The sequence below is a fragment of the Dermacentor andersoni genome, chromosome 4 (genome assembly GCF_023375885.2).
Source record: "Dermacentor andersoni chromosome 4, qqDerAnde1_hic_scaffold, whole genome shotgun sequence".
Lineage (NCBI taxonomy): Eukaryota > Metazoa > Arthropoda > Arachnida > Ixodida > Ixodidae > Dermacentor > Dermacentor andersoni.
Genome location: NC_092817.1, coordinates 186,949,549 through 186,972,930, shown reverse-complemented (window position 1 = coordinate 186,972,930; position 23,382 = coordinate 186,949,549). Strand labels below are relative to the sequence as shown.

Genomic DNA, 23,382 nt, shown 5'->3' with positions numbered 1-23,382 from the left:
TATCTATCTATCTATCTATCTATCTATCTATCTATCTATCTATCTATCTATCTATCTATCTATCTATCTATCTATCTATCTATGTATCTATGTATCTATGTATCTATCTATCTATCTATCTATCTATCTATCTATCTATCTATCTATCTATCTATCTATCTATCCTCTTACGCCGATAGAGTGCCCCAAGCTGTCTACCAGCTTGGAACACTGTTCACGGTCATGATGCCGGCATAGTCATTCCAGCTTTCTCCTGTCTTTCCTCTTGCCGTCGTCGTCGCGCCTTCTGCGCCGACCCAGTGGGCCAAGTTGTCCAATAGCTTACGGCACTACGCACGTGCCCCTCGTGGTGATGCCGTCGTAGTCGTCGCAACATCGTCATTTTAGGTTCGCCTCTCGTCATGCCATCGTCGTCACCTCATCTTGTTCGCCATACTCGTCATATAGGCTTCGTGTTATATTCGCCGTCACGCCATTGTCGTCATACACTCATCTTTATCCGATTGTCATCGTACTGTGGCCGTGCCATCGGCGTAATCGTTATGCTGCCACGCCAGAAAATGCGTCAAGTGCGACGTAAACACAAACTGCAGATATGATAGCTTCGGATTGCAATATGAATGTTCGAGAGAACATAATTCTATTACGGGGCAACTGAAAGACAAAGCCCTGTTGCGGCTGCCGATTGAGGTTTGTCTGAGCGGCCGCTAGGTGACGGTACTGTTGTTGTGCAGGGTTTGCCATGATTTCAATTATGGCAAACCCTGCGATCATTGCGGACATTGCGATCTTTGCGGAAGAGTTGGCTGGCCCCTTCTGCCACGCCAACTCCGGCATGTCTGAAGAAAAGAATGTTCGGTTCTCGATGCGCGGCGTGACAGAAAAACCATTCGCCAGCTTGACACGGAACCCGCCAAGACTATCGCTCAATTTGTTTCGGAGGCCATAATGATCGACAAGACGCTTAAAACGCGTACCAGATAGTACAACCGCCGTGCGCTGGCAACAAACTGCACCGCATTTCAATGTTGCCGATGACCTGCGCGAGACGATCAGAGGGGTCGTACGGGAAGGGCTGGAGAAGGTGCGCCCCAGGTTGCAGTCCTCAGGTGGCCTCGATCGCTCACATAGTTAAACAGACGCTTCAGCGGCCAAGGGAGGTACTGGAAGTTCTGGCATCACGGAAACCCCTGCCGGAAGCGATGACCTACGCCGCCATACCCCACCGTCAAGGTCCCCTTTCACTACCACGCCAGGCCCCTGTAACGCCGATATCCCGTCGCCCACCGCCGCCGCCAGTACGCTCGCACGTTGCCCAGCGCAGATACCCGAGAAAGACGGGCATTTCGCGCACCCCCGACCACCTCCCGCTCTGCTCTCACGGCAAGGATTCCAGCCATATCTACCGCCGATGCCCATACTTCGACTTGGGACTGCATGAGTTCACCGTCAAGGCGCGTCGCCATCAGCAGCGTCATCGGCCCCTAGATATCGCCGACTACCTTGCCGCCACTCAGTGCAGCCCCAGTTCACCGTCATCCGGCCGCTACCTGTACGCGCAAAGTCGACCATACAATTGCCTAGCCCGGGGCCGGTCTGCAAGCCCATATACGGGAAACTAAAAGCAGCAAGCCATAGAGGTGCGATTGCTGTTCGCCGAATTGACGAAGATCCCCTGTTGCCGACGAAGACACCGAAAAGTATGTCTCGACGACATATAAACGAGATGCCGCCATTCCAACGAAGCCTGGAAGCAAAGAATACACCGATAAAAGAGCACCTGACAACGCGACGTTACGGCCACAGGTCAACGCGGCATAGCGGTGATCTGATGCCAAGACCAAACTGTAACGCACACAAAGAACCACCGACGTTGCAGTGCTTCTCGACAACCCCACAGAAGCCGACTACACCGTCATGAGTACGTATTACCGCCCACTTGAAAGTTAAGACTGCAGGGGAAGGCCCGCAAGTCCGGACAGCTGGAGTACACCTAATAGCTGCTGGAACCTGCCCAGCGAGAATTACCGCTTGTGAACGAACCCACCGTGCCACCTTCGTTATCCTCCAACAGTGTTCACGAAGCGTAATCGCGCGATAGGGCCGGAGCGGTCTCGTAGTCACCAAACCTTCAGTCTGCTCGAACATCAACTTAGCATCCAGCCTCGCTGCAGCTTTGTAATTTCCGTCGGCACTGGAGCACCCGCAGACGCAGAAGGCGTCATCGAAGGCGACCGACGTCTGCTGCTCGATGATGCCATTTGCGTCGCGAGAGGAATAACTTGGCTACACGGCGGAAAAGCGAAAGTGATGCTGACCAACTTCAGCCAGGAGTTCAAGAACGTCAACAAGGACACGACAATCTCATACCTCGAGGAAATTCTGAAAACCAGCAATGCATTTGTTCTTTTGCATTATGTCTCATCTACCTCGACGACCATAGTCCCCGAAAGAGTCTCCGACATAAACCCAAGCTTTCTCATGAGTAAGCAACAGCTGCAAAGTTTTCTCAGACAACACAAAGACTGCTTTTCTACGTCAACGAGGATTGGGCAAGCACCACTTGCAAAGCGCTGCATAATAACCGAAGAATCAGCTCGACGACTTCGCCAGAGCTCTTACCAAGTGTCTACACGAGAACGAGAAGCTATAAGGCAACAAGTCAACGAAATTCTGCACGACGACATCATTCAGCCGTCAAGAAACCTGTGGTAATCACCTGTAGTCTAAGTGAACGAGGATGGATCGATAACCGTCGCTTGAACATAATAACTAGGAAGGACGTATACCGCTTCTCACGAATAGACGACGCATTAGAACGACTCTACAATGCTAAGTACTTCTTGTCGATGGCTCTCAAGACTTGTTATTCGTAGACTGAAGTTCATTAACGGGATCCAGAAAAGAGCGCGGTTATCATGCCAGACGCCATTACCTAGCTCTAGGTGATGCCATTTAGACTTTGCTATGCGCCTGCAACCTTCCAGCGTGGGATGGACACAGCCTCGGCAGGACTGAAGTGGCAGAATTGTCTCGTCTACTTGGATGACGGTGTAGTCTTTTCCACTAACTTTGAAGGTCACCTGAGGAAATTTCTGTCAGTAGTAGAGGCCGTCAAGTCATCTGGAGTCATCCTGAAACCGGAAAAGTGCTATTTCGTTTACTTAGAACTTCTGTTCCCAGGCCACGTCATCAGCAAATCTGGAGTCCATCTCGACCCGCACAAGAGAACTGTCATCACTAAGTTCCCGTGATCCGTCGACAAACAGGCAGTGCGCAGACACCCTGGCCTGTGCGCCTGTTACAGGCGCTTTTTAATATACTTTTCAAGCATTGCGGAACCATTACCTCATCTCATGAAAGCCCACGTGGACATTAAATGAGAAAAACAGCAAGCTGATGGATTCGAAGAGCTGAAACGACGGCTGCAGGCACAGCCGGTGTTTTCACATTTCCACGAAAACGCCGAGACGGAAATCTACACCCACCCATATAGCATAGGCCTCAGTGCCGCGCTGGTTCAAAGGAAGGACGCAGTTGAAAGCGTAATAGCTTCCGCTATCCGTTAACTGTCTAAAGGGGAAGCAAATTATTCTACAACGGAGAAGGAGGCCTTGAGATCATTTGCGCTACGGCGAAATTTCGGCCTTACTTATATGGCATGCGCTTCAAATTAGTAAGCGAACACCACGCCTTGTGTTGGCTGGCAAACTTAAAGGATCCTTCCGGTCGCCTAGCACGATGAAGTCTCAGTCTCCGGGAATTGGACATCACCGCAGTCTGAAGTCCGGACGGAAGCTTTCTGATACCGACTGCCTGTCGCGCACCTCTGTAGAGCCGCCATCGGAAGGTGAGCTGGATGATCACGTCTTTCCAGGAACAATAAACGCAGCCGACTTTGCCGAGCATCAGCTAGCGGACCCAGAAATAAGAAGCCTCCCTGAGTACTAGGAAGGCAAGACTGACTTTGTCCCCAGAGTACTCAGGTGCTGATTCCCGTTGTTCCCCTTACGAAACGACATCCTGGTGAGAAGAACATTTCTCCATCCCATGCAAACTACCTCCTCGCTGTGCCCGCTGGACTCCGGTCAGAAGTCCTACACGCCTTGCACGACGATGAAACAGCCGGGCACGTCGGGTTCCCTCGTGCACTGGGAAGATTACAAGAGAAACAATAGTGGCTGCGCCTGACCGTCGACGTTTCCCGCTACATCAAGATATGCCATGACTGCCAAGAACGCAAAACACAGCCGGCAAGGCCAGCGGGATTACTAAAGCCGATAGAGCCTCCTTGCCAACCGTTTCAGCAAACAGGAATGAATTTGCTGGGACCCTTTCCAACGTCGACATCCAGAAATAAGAGGATCGTTGTGGCGACGGACAACTTCACCTGCTTCGCTGAGACGAATGCTCGGCCGAAAGGCAGTGCAGCGTAAAAGGCGAAATTCTTCGTCGGGAACATCCTGCTGCGACATGGCGCCTCAGAAGTCCTCATCACCGACAGAGGAATGGCATTTACAGCAGACCTCACCCAAGCCATGCTACAACACAGCCAGACAAGCCAGGGGAAGAGAACTGCCTACCACCAACAGACGAGCAGTTTACTGAGCGGTTACGGAACGGCTAAACAAGACGCTCACCGACATGCTAGCAATGTACGTCAACGTCGAGCACAAGACATGGGATGCCGCCTTGCCTTACGTAACCTTCGCTTATTACACTGCTGCACAACAAACAGCGCATATGCCGCCATTTAAAGGGACACTAAAGACAAATACTAAATGACGCTAAAGTGACAGTTTACTGATCGAGAATCTCTAAGGCGTCAATATTATCGCGAACAGAGCCTCAATAATTGAAAAATTGAGGTAAATTCAAGACATGATTAGAGACTCCCTCCGGATATTCAAGCACTTGCCGATGACGAAAGCACTCCTCAGTTAAATTGTGTCACTAGTAGTCTACTACTTGATACGAACAACATTCTCGTGTTGTATTATAATATGAAATAAAATGCGACTTGTCTAGTTTCATTTCGGCTTTCACATTTTAACGAAGTTGTTCTGACCCTTGAAAAGAAAATAGACGAATTGGAGAACCACAGTAGAAGACCTAATTTGATTATTTTTGGCCTAACAGAACCAGAGAGTGAAAACGGCGAATCATTGGAAACAGCCGTAAATAAAGGTATCTTTCAAGAACTTCTCAAACGGAACCCGATAGCTATTGAACGAATACATAGATTGGGTCGTCCGTCCACAAATAAGAAACGACCTGTCATCCTGGGATTGTTCGATACAAGAGACAAAGCGTTCATTTTTAAACAATGCCACAAGCTGAAGAACACTACTATATCAATAAGTGAAGACTATACGCGAAAAGTTCGAGAAGTTAGAAGCAAGCTGTGGGCAAGTGCGAAAGAAAACCGCGAGAAGGGTGATAGAGTTTCCTTAGCTTTTGACAAATTATACATCAATAGGACAGCTTATATTTGGAGCGAGGAAACAAATCAAAGAATTCCTGTTCTAAAAAACGACGCAGAAAAACCCTACCGCCCCATGACCCGTCGTCACGCGCAAGCGCAGAAATAGGCACGAGAGTCGCCGATGAGCCAGAAAATGTATCAGAACTTTCGTGTTTAGAAATCTACGAACCCGCCATCCACTGAAATTCAGTTTCAGCCAAGGGGAAACGTCTGCATATCGTGAATTTTAATGCTCGTAGCGTGGTGAACAAGATAGATTCCCTAGAAATTCACTTGCTACAACACGATCCTCACATCGCAGTCATAACGGAAACCTGGTTGCGTAGCGATATAACAAATGAACTCGTTTTTCCACCCCATTACAAAGTATTTCGTAAGGATAGACTGCGCAGAGGCGGAGGTATAGCGGTTCTAGTTAAAGATCGAATCGGAGCCACGCTTATCGGTGATACTCCCGAACTAGAGTACCTATGCGGCAGGTTATCGTGCTGGGGTCAATGCTTTGTGCTGTTCGCATTTTATAGACCACCTGGTGCTACACGAGATTACTTGAATAAATTTAAAGAGCACATGTCTATCTACCAAAATAAGAAAATTTTTCTGATCGGCGATCTTAACTTGCCTGGTATCAATTGGGAGCTCCTCCAAGCAAACAATAAGGCCGATGCAAATGCTAACATTATTTTTGACATTATGTTAACACATGATCTTATTTAAGTGGTTAATGAACCCACGCGTGTGCAAGGGTCATCATGTTCTATATTAGATGTTATTTTTTTAAACCGCACCTTTTCCGAGCATACCGTGTCAATCGAAGATGGCTTATCTGACCATTACCTTATTGCACTTTTCTTGCCTATTGTCAAAACTACCGTTCCTAAAACTTCCAATACCAAATCTTTTAAAGATTACACCAGAGCGGATGACGCCAGCATAGTTGGCTGCATGGAAACTTGTCTTACGCGCTTTGCAGATAGTGGTAGTAATGTGTCTGCACTTTGGACCGCGTTTACTACAATGTGCAGGCATTGCATAGATACATTCATACCCATTAAAACTAAGAAAGTAAATAAAAGTACGCCTTGGATGACGCGTGGAATAATACAACTAAAGCGCAAAATCAAACGAATAATAGAGAAGCATCCACGCACAGTCGTTATCACGGAACACCAAAAACACCTGTCATGCGCCGTGCGCGATTCAAAAAATTTTCATTTTTCCACATTTCCCAACTTTATAAAAAACACACCGGATAAGTTTTGGGGATACCTTGGCAATAGCAAGAAGACTATTACGGAAACTGCAGTTAATGGAACCATTCTTAACGACTTGAATGCCATCGCACAACATTTTAACACTTATTTTCATAGCGTATTCTCCTGTGCGCGATCAGGCCCACCTTTGAGTTCTGCAGTTTTTGAAGAGCATGAGGCGAACTTTATATCTTACCGTGGCATTGTGTCTATGTTACTCAATTTAAAAACCAAAACAACCCCTGGCCCTGACAACCTCCCGAATGTGTTTCTTAGGCGATACGCCGAAACGGTTGCCAAATTCTTAGTTGTATTATTCAGAGCATCTTTGTTAAGCGCGAAAGTGCCTGAAGATTGGAAGATGGCTCGAGTTGTTCCGGTCTTTAAGAAAGGCGATCGATTATTGCTTGAGAATTACCGCCCCATATCATTAACGTCATCTTGCTGCAAACTTTTCGAGCACATAATCGCAACTCGCATTAATGAAATTTTAGATGAACACTCCATACTAACAAGTGCTCAACATGGCTTCAGAAAAGTTTGTTCCACTACCACATTATTGGTAACAATAATTGATTCAATTGCCAAAGCTTTGGATGCCAACGGTCAAATCGATGCAGTATTTTTGGACTTCATTAAAGCATTCGATAGGGTAATTCACAGAAAGCTAATTTTGAAATTAAGGAACATTAATCTTCCGGACATCATAATTACCTGGATTACAGACTATCTGGATAATCGCCAACAGTATGTTTCAGTTGATCATCACAACTCGGGATATCTACCAGTTACTTCAGGTGTTCCCCGGGGCAGTGCCCTGGGTCCATTGCTCTTTCTTTTATATATTAATGACATTGTTACCGTCGTCAAACCAGTAACACAAATAAGGCTGTTTGCAAATGACTGCGTTGTATTCCCTACTATTAAGTTCGTGTATGATCAGAAGGAACTTAACTCTAGCTTGAATAATATATTTTTGTGGTGCGAAGAATGGGGCATGGCTGCAAACATAGATAAAACTGTCTCTCTTCGCATAACGCATAAAAAGAATCCCCTGGAATACACGTATCAAATGGGATCTGTTTCATTAAAGCAAGTTGAGAGTTACAAGTACGTTGGCGTAACGTTCACTAATAACTTTTCTTGGAACCTTCACATTGACAACACATGTTCTTCCGCCTTTCGGAAGCTAACCTATCTGCGACACAAACTAAGAAATGCCCCTTCAAACGTTAAGTTACTCACTTACCTAACCTATATCCGGCCAAAACTTGAATATGCTTGCGTTGCATGGGATCCCTATACTAATGTCAATGTTAACAAACTTCAGAGAATACAGAGAAAATCTGTTCATTTTATTTATTATAAGTTCAAAAGCTCGGATTCTCCGTCAGAGTTGATGTTGGCTAACCATATTCCTTCGCTTGAACAAAGAAGACAGAAACACAGGCTAGACTTTTTACATATCTAATTATTCACAAATTAGCTCTGGACCCTTCACTATATGTAAGTCATCTCTCCACTAGGTATACACGACACCATCGTCCGGACACACTGACATCTCTCTATGCTAGGACAGACAGCTATAAGTTCTCCTTCTTTCCCCGAACTATTTCTGAATGGAATTTGCTGCCCGCCCCTTACAACATGTGACTATGCTTTATGTAAGTTTTTATTGTCTTGTTTTTTTCTGTATAGAATGTGTTCTTCCTGTAGAATGAGCGGGGCAGGCCCTCGGCTCTCAAACTCCCTTGCCTTTGATGTGCAATTCCCTTGCCTTCTTTTTTTACACAGTTCTGTTTGCACCATTATTTGATTTAGCTATTTTGTTTTGATCTTTTTACTAAATGTTTCTGTGAGCTATATATCATTGTAAAGTCTATATATTTTATGAATGTTTACGAATGTATCTTGTATATGTCTTGTACTCAATGTCTGCCCGTCCTGCAAGGACCACATTGTGGTCTGCAGTATGTACTAAATAAATAAATAAATAAATTTCATGTTTAGAAAAAAGAACTCAGAAATTACCGTCGACAACGACGTGGGCGGTCGAAAGGTTTCGTTCTTAAGCCTGTTTCACATGATGCGATTTTCGTCGTTTGCAATGAAAATTGCAGTCGCAGTGCCGACCCCCCGATTTTCGGCTGCGACGAACCGGTTGGTCGCACCGTCGCAGCGATCGCTGCGATTTTCCGTTGAAATTACGCGGAGAGCTATCAAGGAGCTATTTCACCGGTTTGTTTTGGAAAATGGCGTCTCGCACAACAAGTGCATTGCGCGGAGACGTGACTGCCGAATTCGGTACGTACGGGAAGGGAGAATAAAAAACTTGTACCGCAGATTCCATTCTCCCGTTTCTATGCGGTTGTTGACACGCTACGCAGCAAATGAAGTGCATTTTGACGTATGCTTCGTATGCATTTGCGAGTTGTCAGTGCTAGGTGTTCGATCCCCACCAGACGACGAGGTCGTCACAATTTTCTTTTGTTCAGTAGCATGCAAAAATCGCGCTTACGGAGCAGCTTGAATTATTTCAACCTCGGTAAGGGCAAATGACAAGACAGCAAAGTACCCGAAGTTTCAACGTTGTGCTGAACGCGGTACCGTTCAGTTGCATTTTCTTGTCGGTTTTCAAGCATGAATTTCCCGATGCATCTTGAAAGCTTATCTTATCTCTTATTAAATTTGACAGAGCAAAAATGTAGGTCATCATAATGAATTAGCTACGATAGCGTTAAATCCGTCCGTACATGTAAAATATTACATGCACGTTAAGTTGCACCTCTTCTCCGGAGAATGTTTTGTTCTTGCACAGAAATCAATAAACATTGATTATGTTGCGGACTTTGTATCCTTACTGCATCTGTATTAACACTTGCTTTGAAAGGCAATTAACTCTACAGCTAGTAGATTAAGTAAATTACTTGCTTGCTATAGTGGCACAGTGACAACGTACCATCCTGCACCGTCATGTAAAACCCGTGCAACAATGCGCAAAGCAGGCAAATGGCCTGTTCTTGTGGGGATAAAACAGTATAAAACGACACGCCGAAGAAAAGTAAATCAGAACTGGGCAGCGAAGTCAGCCAGTACAAGCAGTTCTTGCACGTTCACAGCTGATCAAGTGTGTAGAAACGCTCATGCCTTACATGTTTCCAATAACTTCGTGATCACATATATTAGTGCGTAAACCCATATAACGATATCAGCTGTGATTACTCTCTATAAGTAATGAAATACCATGGTTCTTGCAGAAACATATCATCCTAGGATTTTAGAACAAATTTCTGCATTTCAACTGTGCACAATATGTGGTTTATTCAATCAAGGAGAACAACTTGGGATTTTTTGCAATGACAAACTTATTCCAAATTTTGCTTTCATATAGGCAAGAAAAATATCTATAGACAAAAATATTGTGCTTCAGTTTATTCACCTGCCACTGTGGCTATAGCATTCAGCTGCTAACACAAGGCGAGGGGTTGATTTGCCATCCATGGAAGTCGCATTTCGATGGGAGTCATAGATAAAAAAAATCTCTTGCACTTAGATTTAGTTCATCACCTTTTATTGAACCATTAAACTTCAAAATACTATTGCACAGGGGGCCATGCTTATGCAAAATCTAACACCAATAGAAAGCAAAGGGCAGAATTGTTACACAACCATCTTTCGTAATAATTGGAGTGCGTAAATATTCATTGCATAAATATGTATTGTTCAACAGCACTGCACAAATAAGCATAATCAGGTATAGCAAGTACTCTGTCGGGAAGCTGGTTCTACAGATGTATAAATGTCAAGGCATGAATGCTCATACTACGTCGCAAACATAGCATAAAAAAGAACATTTTTCAAGAGTTGTCCTTTCTGGCAGATATGAGTGGGCCTTAAGCAGCAGAAACTTTATTGCAGGACATTGTGTAAAACCGCTTATGAAAGAATGAAGAGAGTGAAGAGGCCTTTAACAGCAGTGCTTCATGCTACTCTAATAAGAGGAACGATGAGAAAACATTTCTGGTAGAGCACTCAAACAGTAACTTTCTGAAAGACAGAAAATTCCAGGTGAGCGTTGGAGGTACATTTGGCCAACCCACACCAATAACACAGGCATACTACAAGAAACACTACAGCCTATGGCGTATTACAGTCTATGGGAAAGCTATCTTATACAGAAATCAAGAATGATCCAACAAGCCCTCGAAAACACTGCAGACTTTCTTGGCCAGTCTGGCCTCTCGCTTTCTGTTAAGTCAGCTCATATCGACGTCGGAAAAGAGACTAGAATCAAGAACTACTCCAGATTGCACATTGTGCTCCCGATAGCTGGAGAAACATACCCGCAAGTCAACATCCACAAATCCTCAGCTAGTGTAAGACCATGACAGCAGAGCCGGAATGTGGGTGAGACAATTATGCCATGCCTGGACGCAAATTCTACACCTTATGAAAAGAATAATCTTGAAATCATGCGGGGTGGACGAGCGGATACTATGCAAAATCGCAGATGCTGTGCTTGTGTCCAAGGTATGGCACGGTATGAATTACCAGAACCACACAAAAAAGACAACTCATCGAATGCAGGCATCGGGTAAAAATAGGTATTTCCGACTTTACCTTGCTTGAAGACTTCTATGAGAAAAAACAAAATGAACAAGCGCCTAGACAGAGTAGAGTTGCAACCTGCAGCACAAATTCTTTGCCTCAACAGCTCAGAACCTGGTCCCAAGATACTATACCAGCTAGCACATGAGATGCAAGGACGACTACCCCTCCCTTCAGGAACAACCTCGGGAGCACGTGAACTTGACACACAACAGGCCATACCGTGAAATATGGGGTCAAACAATTAGGCCAGGAGACTATGCTACTGCTAATCACACAGAGCAGGTTCCTAATAATGAATATGCAAGCAAACATGAGGCCCACATAGCACACTGGTGCGGCAATAGCAGTGTAACCGTAGTATGACACTACATAAAACTAAACCCCATATAAGTGCGTACCATTCCAGGTCATGCTACACCTAGAAAAGCTGAAGTGAAAACAATCAAAGCAGCACTTGTAGTGCAGATTACACCCTGCACATCACCCTGTATGTATTCACCAGAAACTGTCTGGGTCTGCACATCACACAAGAATGTCAGGAAAATCAGGAGATTGACACGCGATTTGTAAGCACATGGCCAGAAATTAAATTGCAGGATACATAGCCATGCAGACATTCCAGGACACAAGCGGGCTTATAAGCCTGACATAATAGCTGAAAACTGCATGAGTTTGTGTGTATTCATTATTAACTAAAGTGGAACAGATAGACAACAGGCAAGAACGAAGCGCTCTGTGTGTCCACTTCGTTTTTGCCCATCGTATTTCTGTTGCACTATAGTTAATGAATTCATAAGGCAGCACAGAAGAATAATACCTCTGGCCCAAGGGCCCGATTTCACGCACGCACGCACACACGCACACACACACATACACACTCACGCACACACACACACACACACACACAAATGTTGCAAGAGTACATAGCATGAAGCAGTATCAACAGGATGACACTAGAGATGGAGAAAGAAAACTTAACTCTGTTCCTGGAACAAAAGCACATTGATAAGCTTAGAGATATAGTCATTGCTTAACACTTTCGAAATGAATAATTATAGCTTGCTATCGACATTGAAGCAGCCTTCCGACAGTAAGAAAAGGAATCAGTTTTTCCAGCTCTGAACACTGAATTGCAGGAAATGCAGGCAGGCATAAAATTCTGCCAATATAATCTGTTTAGGAATACCAGATTCGAATAAACATTGAGACTTGCATTTGTACTTTCTCTGGCTGAGCAATCTAGCTTGAAATGACTCCCATAAGCATGTCGTAACAATGTTGATCTAATACAGGTTAAATGCATGACTAGCTTAAGAAATCTGGATGATTGCTATAAATTGCAATGAAGACACTATAATATTTAATAACATTAATAATATAATAATAATATTTATTTCCACAAAACAGGCTAACTGTGAGCGGCGTGCGAGGCTGAGCGGAACGCTGAAAAATTCTACGGCAAGTGCGCCTGCCGTGGGCCTACGATCCTGCATTATGGGTAGCAAGTATTGATATCGTCTTTTTGTTAGAAGTTCCGAGTATACTACCAGCGCGAGATACAGGACACCAAAGTGGACGAGAAGCGTGTCTTTTAGAATGCTATGTTACAACGTACAGGTTTCTACTAAAGTGACGGTAACTGCTCGAAACATTTGATACGTCAGCTTTCGCGCCTTTAGAAATATTTATAGAGGGCTGCCATACATATATTCCCAGCGCAAGCACGGCGATGGACGAACCAGGCTAGCGCTAAGGTTGAATTTCACAACACAATTTTCATTCCACGTCGTAATCACACAGATCATGTGAGGCTTCGTTCAGGGGCACTGCGGGCTTTCGGGTTGGCGCTTCTTGTTGCGGTTGGAGTAGGAATATGGCTAGGAGAAGGAACCACATATGCGCAATCATGGGCAATATACACGCATCATTTTTTGCAGAAGCTGACGCCGAGCACTGGTAGCGCGATGATCTCGTTGGGCTGAGACGACGACTTCGTGGCAGCCGAATTCCGAATACTGCATATGCGGTGAGGGTAGCTATATGAACTTGTCGATAGATCATCTCGTAGATTGTTGTAGCACAGGCAGAACGAAACGCTCATAGAAGGTAGATGAGAGAACACGCTGCGCTGAACCACCTGCGAACAGCCGTTTACGTGCGCCATGTCGCACTGAACTACAGAAACCGCCGTCGCGCACTCCAAGAGAAATCGTAACTAACGTTTTTAAATTAGTAAACGTACATATTATTGGCCTCTAATCAAAAAGTCAATAATATTATAATGTAAACTTTTTATTCATTACAATGAAAGAATTATGCAGTGTGTGCCACGAAACCTGGCAGTACGCAACCCTGGGCGTCGCACCAGTCGCATTGTTGAAATCGCAATAATGTGAAATGAGCCCTGTAAAAATCGCATTAGGACGCGTGCGACTCCACCGATTTTCGCCGTTCCAGTCGCAGCCTGTGAAACAGCCTTTACTCGACTCTGCGCCGCCCACGCTTTTGCGTTTCAGTACTTTCCTGATCGCGTAGTGCTGCGCTGGCTTTGCTGGCTCGCGGAACTCGCACAAATTGCAAGTAGCAGAGAAGTCAACTTTCATGTAATGTCGCGGGATGCCCGAACGGTCTACGCCACTTGACCAAAAAACACCTGCAGTGGCGAATCCGCCGCGCTGTCTTGGCTCGGTGCTGCCCTCTGTCGGGCGCCTTTTACTCACCGACGGCAGCAAAGGACGGTGATGGCGTATGCAACGTCACCACTGCCCCAGTTAGGTGGCAGGAGATTTGAATTTCGAAAAAGTATTCAGACCCTTCAGATACAATCTTCTCGTAAACTAGGTCTTTTCTTGGCACTATACAAGCGTTGCAAGGCTTTTTGGAAATGTATTTAAACAGTCCACGTCGACTTAGCATTTGCCTTAAGTGTTCCTTTAACTTGGTTTACGGCAGGAACCCGACGACAATTCTCGACCTCATGCTGCCACACGTCACCGACGAAGATAATCTTGACGTCGCCACCTATATCCAGCGCGCCGAAGAAGCCCATCAGCTCGCCAGCTTGCTGATCAGGAACCAGGAAAGGACCGCAAGCCGGCCCTACAATCATCGACGACGCTCTGTGTAATAACGCCCCGGTGACCGTGTTTGGATCTGCATTCCAATTTGCCGACGAGGACTCAGCGAGAAAATGATATGGTGCTACTTCGGACCTTACAAGGTCATCCGACGTATTGGTACGCTTGACTATGAGATCGTGCCCGACAGAATTTCACAATCATATCAGCGCCGCGTACAATCTGAAGTCGTCCACGTGGTGCGTTTAAGCCTTTCTACGCACCCTTTCGAACTTAAGAACTTGGTTTCTTTGCAGCTTTGTTGTTGCACTTTGTTATTTATGCGTGGTTTTGTTTTCACTTTCATACTTGTTTGTAGCATCGGGGCGATGCTTTTTAAATGGGGTACGTTGACACGTGTAATCACTTATCCTTTTCCCGAGGACTGCATTTTTCCTATTAACTAAAAGTTATCGCTCCGAGCACAACACGCGCGAATGCTTGGAACTTACTGGAATGTTATCGAGGGTTCTACCCCTTGTCTGTTGTCACTGAAGCTTGTGTAATCTGATTGCATGCACGACGGGAATTGTGTAGTACTTTCCGGAAGACACGCGGGCATCAGCGACTACTCCGTACCCTTCGATGACTCATGCATAAAAGCCGACGGCCTCAACCGGCAGATGAGATTTTCGATCATGGCCGACGGTGTTCGGCGCTGTCATTGCGCTTTGAGTGCAGCCTGCTTTTCTCGGCACCAGTTTGCCCAGTAAAGGGTTAATTTCGCCACAGTTTTGCTACTGTGTTCTTCAGCGTCACCATCACGTGACGATATGTTATCGGCAGCGTTTAAGTAACGCTATATTTCATTGCCAAGCGTTGCATGACATTTGTTTAAATTTGTTAGCGTATAGCTCCGCGCTACCTTAACAGATGCGCGACGTGCAAATCGGAGCGATGTCTTAGTGAATGTTCAGTTCACCTGAAGAATTCCGGCTGAGCGCAACTCACGAAGACGCTCGAAAATAATGCGATTTGCTTTCAGGCAAAGTAGCCAGAGGCCATATTGGTAAAGAAACATTTATTTACAATCTGTATTATTATACGCATGCGCCACAAGTACCACAACTTGCACACCTCCAGATGAAATAAAGCTTCACTATACGCGGCCTCTCAACCGCGTCCAATATTTTTCCATCAGAACTATATGATATAGGATCAGCCTGTCGAACTTCTAATGAACGAGAACGCGAATCAGGTACGAGAGCCTATTTTGTCTCTTTATTCAATCGGACATGAACCCGTGGAGTCCGCTCGCTGCATCTGAAGAGCACATTGAAAGTTGTTACATACCGGAAAGCGCCTTTCAAATACAAAGAAGGCCAACCCCATTAGAATTGTACGGAGCACGCTCACAATTCCGGTCACTCACTTTTATCTGCGTCATTGGCGCGGGAAATCCCATATCGATGCCGATGGCCCCCTTCCGTGACGGCGAGCACAGCAGGCTTATGGCTTCGGGCATGCCGTAGATGTTCGCCAAGCATTCCAGCTCACTGCCGAAGGCCTCCAGGGCGGCGTCGTATTGTGGCTTGCTCAAGGCGCTTCCGCCAGTACAGACGAATCTCAGTCCACTGATGCGCTGGCCCGTACGCCGAATCTCTTCCACCAGATATTGGAGGTGCGATGGAAGGAATATGGCAGCCGTCGCCTGGACAATAATATGCAATTATTGAATTATTTATTTATTGGGTCCACGAACAACTGCGAGGTCCTGGTGCTGGTACACAAGAAAAACAGCAAAAAGAAGGTAAACATGTAATGCAACTATGGCTAAAAGTTGTGAAGAAGAAATTGATTGAGAAAACAAGAAATTGCGGCACAACACTTCCCGCGATGACTGTCGACAGTAATGCATTAGCAATGAATCAATGTCGCGCAAAGCTTATTACCACTGCAGAAACCAGTTATGTATGAGGCCTGTACTGCAGCGGGGCACCTCTTTCGCGCTTCCCTAAAAACTCTAGGCGCCACCTAGCACCGCCGCAGCGAAGCCTCGCGTGACATCCAAAATGCATGGCGCGCCAGTGTGTGCGAACGCTGAGAGCATAGAGTTTCTGACTATAACACCTAGAAGGAAATTTGGCGCCACCGTCTATGGCAATTTCTAAAGGGCGCTGTGACGTCATGGGAATGACGCTATATGTGTCTGCGAGGTTTGTGTTGGCTGGTATTGTAAGAGGCTTCGTCTAAAACGTGGAAATGGCTACACAAATAACGCGTCCTTAAAGTAAAATCTTCATAAAATGTTTCGAATCACGCAAATTGCATCTTTACTCACCTACAATGCATGACGAAGCGAAGAAAAGCAAGAACAGACGACAAACTGGGCTGCTTTCCCGTGCTTTATTCTAAACGCGTTGCACCATCTATTGGCACTGCTGAAAAGTATATGCGCGTGGAGTCTCAGACAAGAAGCATGGCGCGCCCATGCCTGTGAAAGCTGAGCATTGTTCCCTCACTTGGCGAACACTTGGTAGTATTCAGCAGCGTACCTTTTTGGGCTGCTTGGTGCATGATTTCAATAACAATTACTAGCACGCCAAGGACGAGACAGTAAAATTCAGACACACACGAACAGTGGTTGGAAGTTAGCGCTCGTACTGTTCGTGTGTGTCTGAAGTTTACTGTGTCGTCCTCTGAGCACTATTAATTGTTATTCAAAACTTAGTGGCACAGTGTAAGTGAGCCAAGTTGGCGAGTCGTTTATTCAAGAGAGGCGCACTTATGCCCAGTGCATTTGTGGCACAGCCTGCAACTGCATCGAGTTGCTGTCCTTGAGGAACCTTTGTGACGTGGGTTTGATCTCGCTCTGCATCAGATAACTTTGCGCGATCTTTTCCGTCATTGAAGAACGGCAGACACTTACTGTCATGTACCCAGTGACCCAAGTTGGCATCAAAGAGATTAACTGTAGACCAGCATAGACCGAATGGCAAATATCCAGCTGTCCAAGTCGGCGTCGAAGAGTTTCTTCGAACTGCGGTGCCTAACCAGTCCCGCGTCTACAGTGGCTCATGGCGCGAAAGAGGTTCGTTGAAGAGCGGTACACATGTACCCATTTCCAATTACTTAGGGACCTAAGTTGATTCGATGGTTAGTTTCGATCCCTGTTAACAAGCACACCAGACTGATGCACTATTGGACCCCTGACTAGCTAGTGACCCTCGTAGGCCGGTAACACGTCAGATACAAATGTAGATAGATAGATAGATAGATAGATAGATAGATAGATAGATAGATAGATAGATAGATAGATAGATAGATAGAAAGCCCCCGGAAATTACGTTAATTATCCAAAGAATACTAATGCAACGCATTAAAAACAACTGGATACACTGTTACGTAATAAACAGCAATAGAAGAATAACGCACAAATGAAACACGCAGAATAAGTAAGGAAGGAGGGAGAAACAATTACAAGTCAGGATTGGAGCACTGCTGGAAAGAAGCCTCAATCAAAAGTGCGAAGCACCGAACAGAAACATTATGCGTGGTTCTGCTATCGCAAATACCGGTGACCAGCGGAGCCGGGGAAGGCCAGTAAAGTAGTGCCAAGCCGCACACTTATGACATCTTCGGCTGGTCGTTTCTGAAATGGTGATATTGATCTAAAGAAAGGAAAGACGCTTGATTCGTTTCTGAGCGCTCTAGAGCGTTCTCGCGAGCGGCGTTGTCTTAGGCTGGTTGAAAGATGGGGCGCGCCCTGCTTTCGGCTGGTGCTTCTAGATTGCTTTCCTCCATCTTCGAGCACTCTGAGGCGCTCCGAGCCCTGTCGTCGAAGCAGTCGTCGAGATTGAAACGCCATCACAGCGCCGCGTCGCTGCTGTTGGCGGCGTCCCACCGTAACCTAGGCAACCTAAACCGCTGCATGCTGGCGTCTCGGCGAACGCTCGTCCCGCCGGCGCGTCCGCCGGTTTTCCCAGCAGCGCCGGGAGCTTTGGATAGGCGAAACATCGGTCGTTGGGACGTTGGCAGTAGTCACGTGGTTTCGCACCTGCCCTTTCCTCCTACGAGAGCGAATCGCACCTTCGGCTTGCGCGCTTGTCTTCTACCTCTGAGCTCGGGGAACGCCGGATCTGCCCGACTCTGCTGTGGGGGATGCAGGCGACGAGTCGAAGATACCATTAGCCTAACTTTTTCTGGGCTTCTCTCAGCTTCGCTGGTCTCTGGTGTTGGCGATAGCAGAGGCACGCTTAATTTTTCTCCGTGTTCCTTGCCTACGGAAGCTCTCGCCTGCGTTCTGACTGCGCCGAGGTGAGGCGAAATGAAAGCGCGCCAAGCGTCTCAACGCGCTGGTTTGGCCGCGAGGAGTCCAGAACTCAAAGGAACACTCTGTGGCGTTCGATTACACACTCTTGCTTTTTTTTCTGCTGCTAGAAAAGAGGACCGACGAAGCGAACGCGCGGGTTTTTATCAGAGACCGACGCAAGAGGGAACTGCGTGCGAGTGTGCCCTCAGACCCACACCCACTTCCAGCGAGCCTTCCCAGGTCGGGGCAGGTGCTGCTGCATAGGCTCCGTTCCGGCTTCGTCCTCACACCGGATGTGCTGGAGCGGTGGCGGCAGTACCGGCCACTCCGGGAAAGACGCTTTCCATCTCCGTCTCCCAACTCCCTTCCATTGCAGGAACCCGGCACTCCCACAGCCTCCGCGGACCAAGAAGCGCTCCAGGCGCCACACAGGTGCCCTGACTGCGGCATGGCGTCGTCCTAGGAGGAGTGGATTAGACCGGCAACTGGCTCGATGGAATGATTCCGACAGGGTCATTCTGGACTCGCTCTTGGCTTTCGCCAAGGACGCGCACCTTCTAGGACGGCTCTGAATACACCTCCCGCCTTCTCTTCCTACACCCCATTATAGGCCTTCGCGCCACCCCATAATAAATACATTTTGTCATCATCGTCATCATCGAAGAGCAATGACGTCACACCACCTGTGTCCCCGCCGCGCCGCTCCTTCTTCCCCGTTAGAGGCTCCACCATCCTCGCCGTGTCGCTATGCTGCGCGATGCTATTCTTATATTCTTGTTTCAGTCTCTCTCATTTCTCCTCGCCAGCTCGGTGAAGCTGCGGACGTCAAGCCCAGCGAGGTTCTAACAGCTCCACTGTAATAGGACACGAGGAGAGCATGACACTTGTAAAGATTTTGGCATTTTGTGGAGAGGAGAACCTCTGCTGAGAAAGGCAGGAACATGGAAAGGCCTATTTTCCTTGGTAGTTTCTGCGGAACCAGAGTTGAAACAAAAACTAGTAGGTCCGATCATGTAATAATTTAAAGGGTTAACATCGCGCACAGCCCTGTGTCCTGTTGTTCCTCACTCTGTCTGCGTCTGTGTGTGCTGTCAACACTTTAAGATGCTTTAGCAGCTAGCCCACCGAACCATCCATGTAATATTTGCATGAATAATGTTGTATAAAAAGAAAGTGTCGTTGCGACTACGTCTGCAGTAAAGTAAAAGAAGGGCAGGATGATTATTCAATTTTTAAAAGTCGTTGTGTGAGGTCAGAAAACAAGCGCGGACTTTTCTTGCACATACACATTTAAAACGCCATTTGCATTACTTGCGTTCTTTTATACTACTGAGACAAATTAAAATATTGGGAGACCAATTAATGTAAACAATTTCGGGAAGGTAAGTGTAGTACCGAAATCTTTTGAAAGTCCGTAGACGCAACCGAGCACGCGCAGTCTTCGTGATGCTACGGATTTGATACGCAGTATCAAACAATTCAGCGAGCTCGCTTACTTCAACAACCCTCGTCAACAGTACATGATCAACAGAATAAGGAAAGACGATATTCCGAGTGTTACGTGAATTAGACTAAATTATGGCTTTTGATGAGCATGGAGGGAGCCTACCACAATTGAGAAAATGAATACGTGTCGGCCTGCAGGTGGGCGGCGTCTTCGGTAATGTGTGTGTCCTTAAATGTTTTGGTGTAAGGAAGTGTAAAGAAGAAATGCAGACTTCGGAATTTCTGCGGAAACGCCAACGTCAAAAAATTGCGTGTGGTTTAGTTCTGCTTAAACCTAGTTGAATTGCGAAAGGAAGAGCTGCATGGCTACACTTGTGGTGTTAGTTTGTGGTTAAGCGCTTGGTTTAGCTATATTGTATAGACACGACAAGACACACTGTTCAGGTAAGGACTAGGCTAGGTAACGACTAGGTAACGTCTACGCAGCGTTCCATTCCGGCGCTCTCGAGAACTCAAAACGGTCTCTTCCGCAGTTGAAGAGTCACTTCGGGAAGTGGCACGACTTCTTCCAGCCGCATCTTCGTTACGACCCTTCTCCAGCCGTGCGGCGCGTTCTTCGGGCGTCTCTTGAGCGCGTTGTCCCTTCCTCGCTTCCTTCTGTCGCTGTTGCGTCTCTTTCGTGCTCTCCATAACTACTAAACACGCTCCGGCAAAGCGCAGATATATATATATATATATATATATATATATATATATATTGTCACGTGGTAGTGACGGTGAAGAAAGCAGCAATACGGTGGAATACAAAACAAGCTTTTATTGGGCGATACTGTGCCCACAAAAGAGGCTTCACTTATAGCACAAGGATAGCGGCGAACGCGGTCGGCGATCGTCGAAAATCTGATCAGCGAGTCAAGCGCGTCGGCTTTTAAAGAACAGTCGTCGAATGTTCCAGATTAACCGATGGGACCCGCGTGTCTTCCACAAAGTTCTACACTATTCGCGTCGCGCATACATGCAATCAGATTACACAAGTTGCGGTGAAAGACAGTGGACGGAAACATCGATAACATTCCAAAAACTGCTTTTACATGCTGGCGCGTCCTGCGCTGCGCGATAACATTTGTTAGGCGGCCAAACGTGGTCGCCCGATAAAGATAAGTACATGTGTCAATATATAGACCTCTTCATCGGGCGAGGAGGATAGGGCGCGCGCAGAGCCTTTCCTCCTCTCTGGCTTGAGCGATCCGGTGCGACGCTGCTTGAAAGTATTGCTGTCGCGTGCTACGGAACGATTTCGAGATGTTTTAGATCGTACTTTGTGAAATTTAAGCCATGTTCGTTCATATAAGGTCGTCAGGGAAGCTTTTCGGTGCATCGGTAACTACAGTAGGCGGAAATACCTCTTGGGGGCGCAAAAATGCGACGCGCTTTATCAGCCGCGGTGTACGCACATTATCAGTCGCGGTGTGTCTATGTGTTGTGAACCATTTTGCTTATGTCGGTTTTAATTCAGCAAAGAAAACCGGTGTCTCTATTAGCAGCATGAAATGGTAAATCTGCTCACTATCTGATCGCTTGGCGTAGGGAGTAAAACATAGAGCATACAGCGCATGCTCGTGCACGGCCAAACTAAGTCAACCACGAAACATCTAAGCGGCAGGTGCTATCAAATATTTGTGATGCGCCGCCATCGTTCTCGCGCATTTCAAGTCTAGTAGGTTTCAAATTAACATGTCTACGCTAGCCTTCCTGTATGAGGCCGATGGCGCTGCTCAACAAAGCGATCACTGCAGTTGGTGAACCAGCACGATACATATGTAAGCTGTGCGCTTCGGCATTGCCTTTTTGGCCTATATACAGCCATAATATATGAGAGGGATCGCATAAAAAGAATGCGATGCCTATTTTTGAGAACAAAATTTTCGTTATAAGTGTGAGTGCGTCGTAGAGAACGGAACGAACACAACCGAAAGAAAAAATTATCTTATCATCCTCTTTCTCGAAAAAGCAAGAGAAAACGGGCTAACGCCGCAGTACGACCTCGCATAGTCACGCCGCGCAACGTTTATATATATATAACCGCTGATGCCGTATGCTTGGACCATGCGGTATATAGAACAAAGATATCTGTAATCCAGCACCTACCACTGCTTAGGATGCCTGCACGTTTGTAAAGAGTCCCTTTGCTGGACAAGCTTAATTCAGGCTGTAATGTATGCTACTATTGCTTGCCAAAACTATTTTATTCAGGGGCGGAAACCTCATCCATCGAACGAAGTAGTCACGCAATGTAACCTTCAGCGAACAGTTTGAACGCTTGTCAAAGTATACCATCACAGCTCCTATCGTAGCAGAACGTTACCCACGCTGGTACGGCCGTGGCGTATGTTTCATGGCTCCCAAACCGCAGCTTAGAAATAGAGGATAATACTGCAATAAGGTCACATTAGTTAATGGAATTCAGAAATACACAATTGATCTCCGAGGCTGATTGTAGGCTCAAATATGCGCGCAGGCATCGCGCTGCGTGTTCCGTCCACCTCAACGCCAGCAGAAATTCCGGCCATGACGCATCAAACCACTTCAGCACGTCTCACAGAACCGTTTACCACGAAGAAGACGCACGTCATACTAAACAGACCGCACGACCGCGAAAACAAACGCCAGAACCTACCACCGAGCGTATACCTGCCATGCAAAAGACCGCTTTCTCCCAAGCCAGTATGGTGCTGCTCATAGGCGGCGCCACTGCGTTCACAATATGGCGGCGCCTACGAAAAAACCAAGAGGCCCTGACGTCACTCTTTGGGAAGCTAAAGTGAAGCCGGAAGTTGGCGTTGCTCATGGCGTTGCTCCGCCTATCGGACCAGCTCTCCTCTCTTGTTTACATTTCTCGCGAAACCACGCCGCGCTGCGCGCAACCGTGCTGCTCGGACCCGCGCGCTCCGCAGCAATACTAAACAATCGTTAGCACGTTAGCATGATTCCGCCAAAGAGGGCAACATTTTCCGCGGATATTCCTTCGTCCGTTGCCATTGCCGTGGCGCGGTACATTGCGTAAAGCGTTGCATGCGCGTTCATTTCACGAACTTTAGTTCCTCCTGTCCCACCTAGCCACAGCAACATCCGGGAGAGCACGGTCCAGATAACGCAGCGCAACAAAACACGGAGACCAACGCAAACCTGCCCGCCGGCGCCTTTGCCACGGTACGATAC

The 23,382-nt window shown here is 46.7% G+C and overlaps 1 protein-coding gene across 1 annotated transcript in view; it reads right to left on the bottom strand.

The window, feature by feature from the left end:
• Positions 1–23,382, bottom strand: part of LOC126530457 (luciferin 4-monooxygenase-like) — a 66,782-nt gene that overhangs the window by 19,426 nt on the left and 23,974 nt on the right. The window contains exon 3 of the mRNA XM_050177738.3: positions 15,838–16,116. Within this exon, the coding sequence (XP_050033695.2) occupies positions 15,838–16,116 (279 nt within the window). The remainder of the gene's footprint in view (positions 1–15,837; positions 16,117–23,382) is intronic.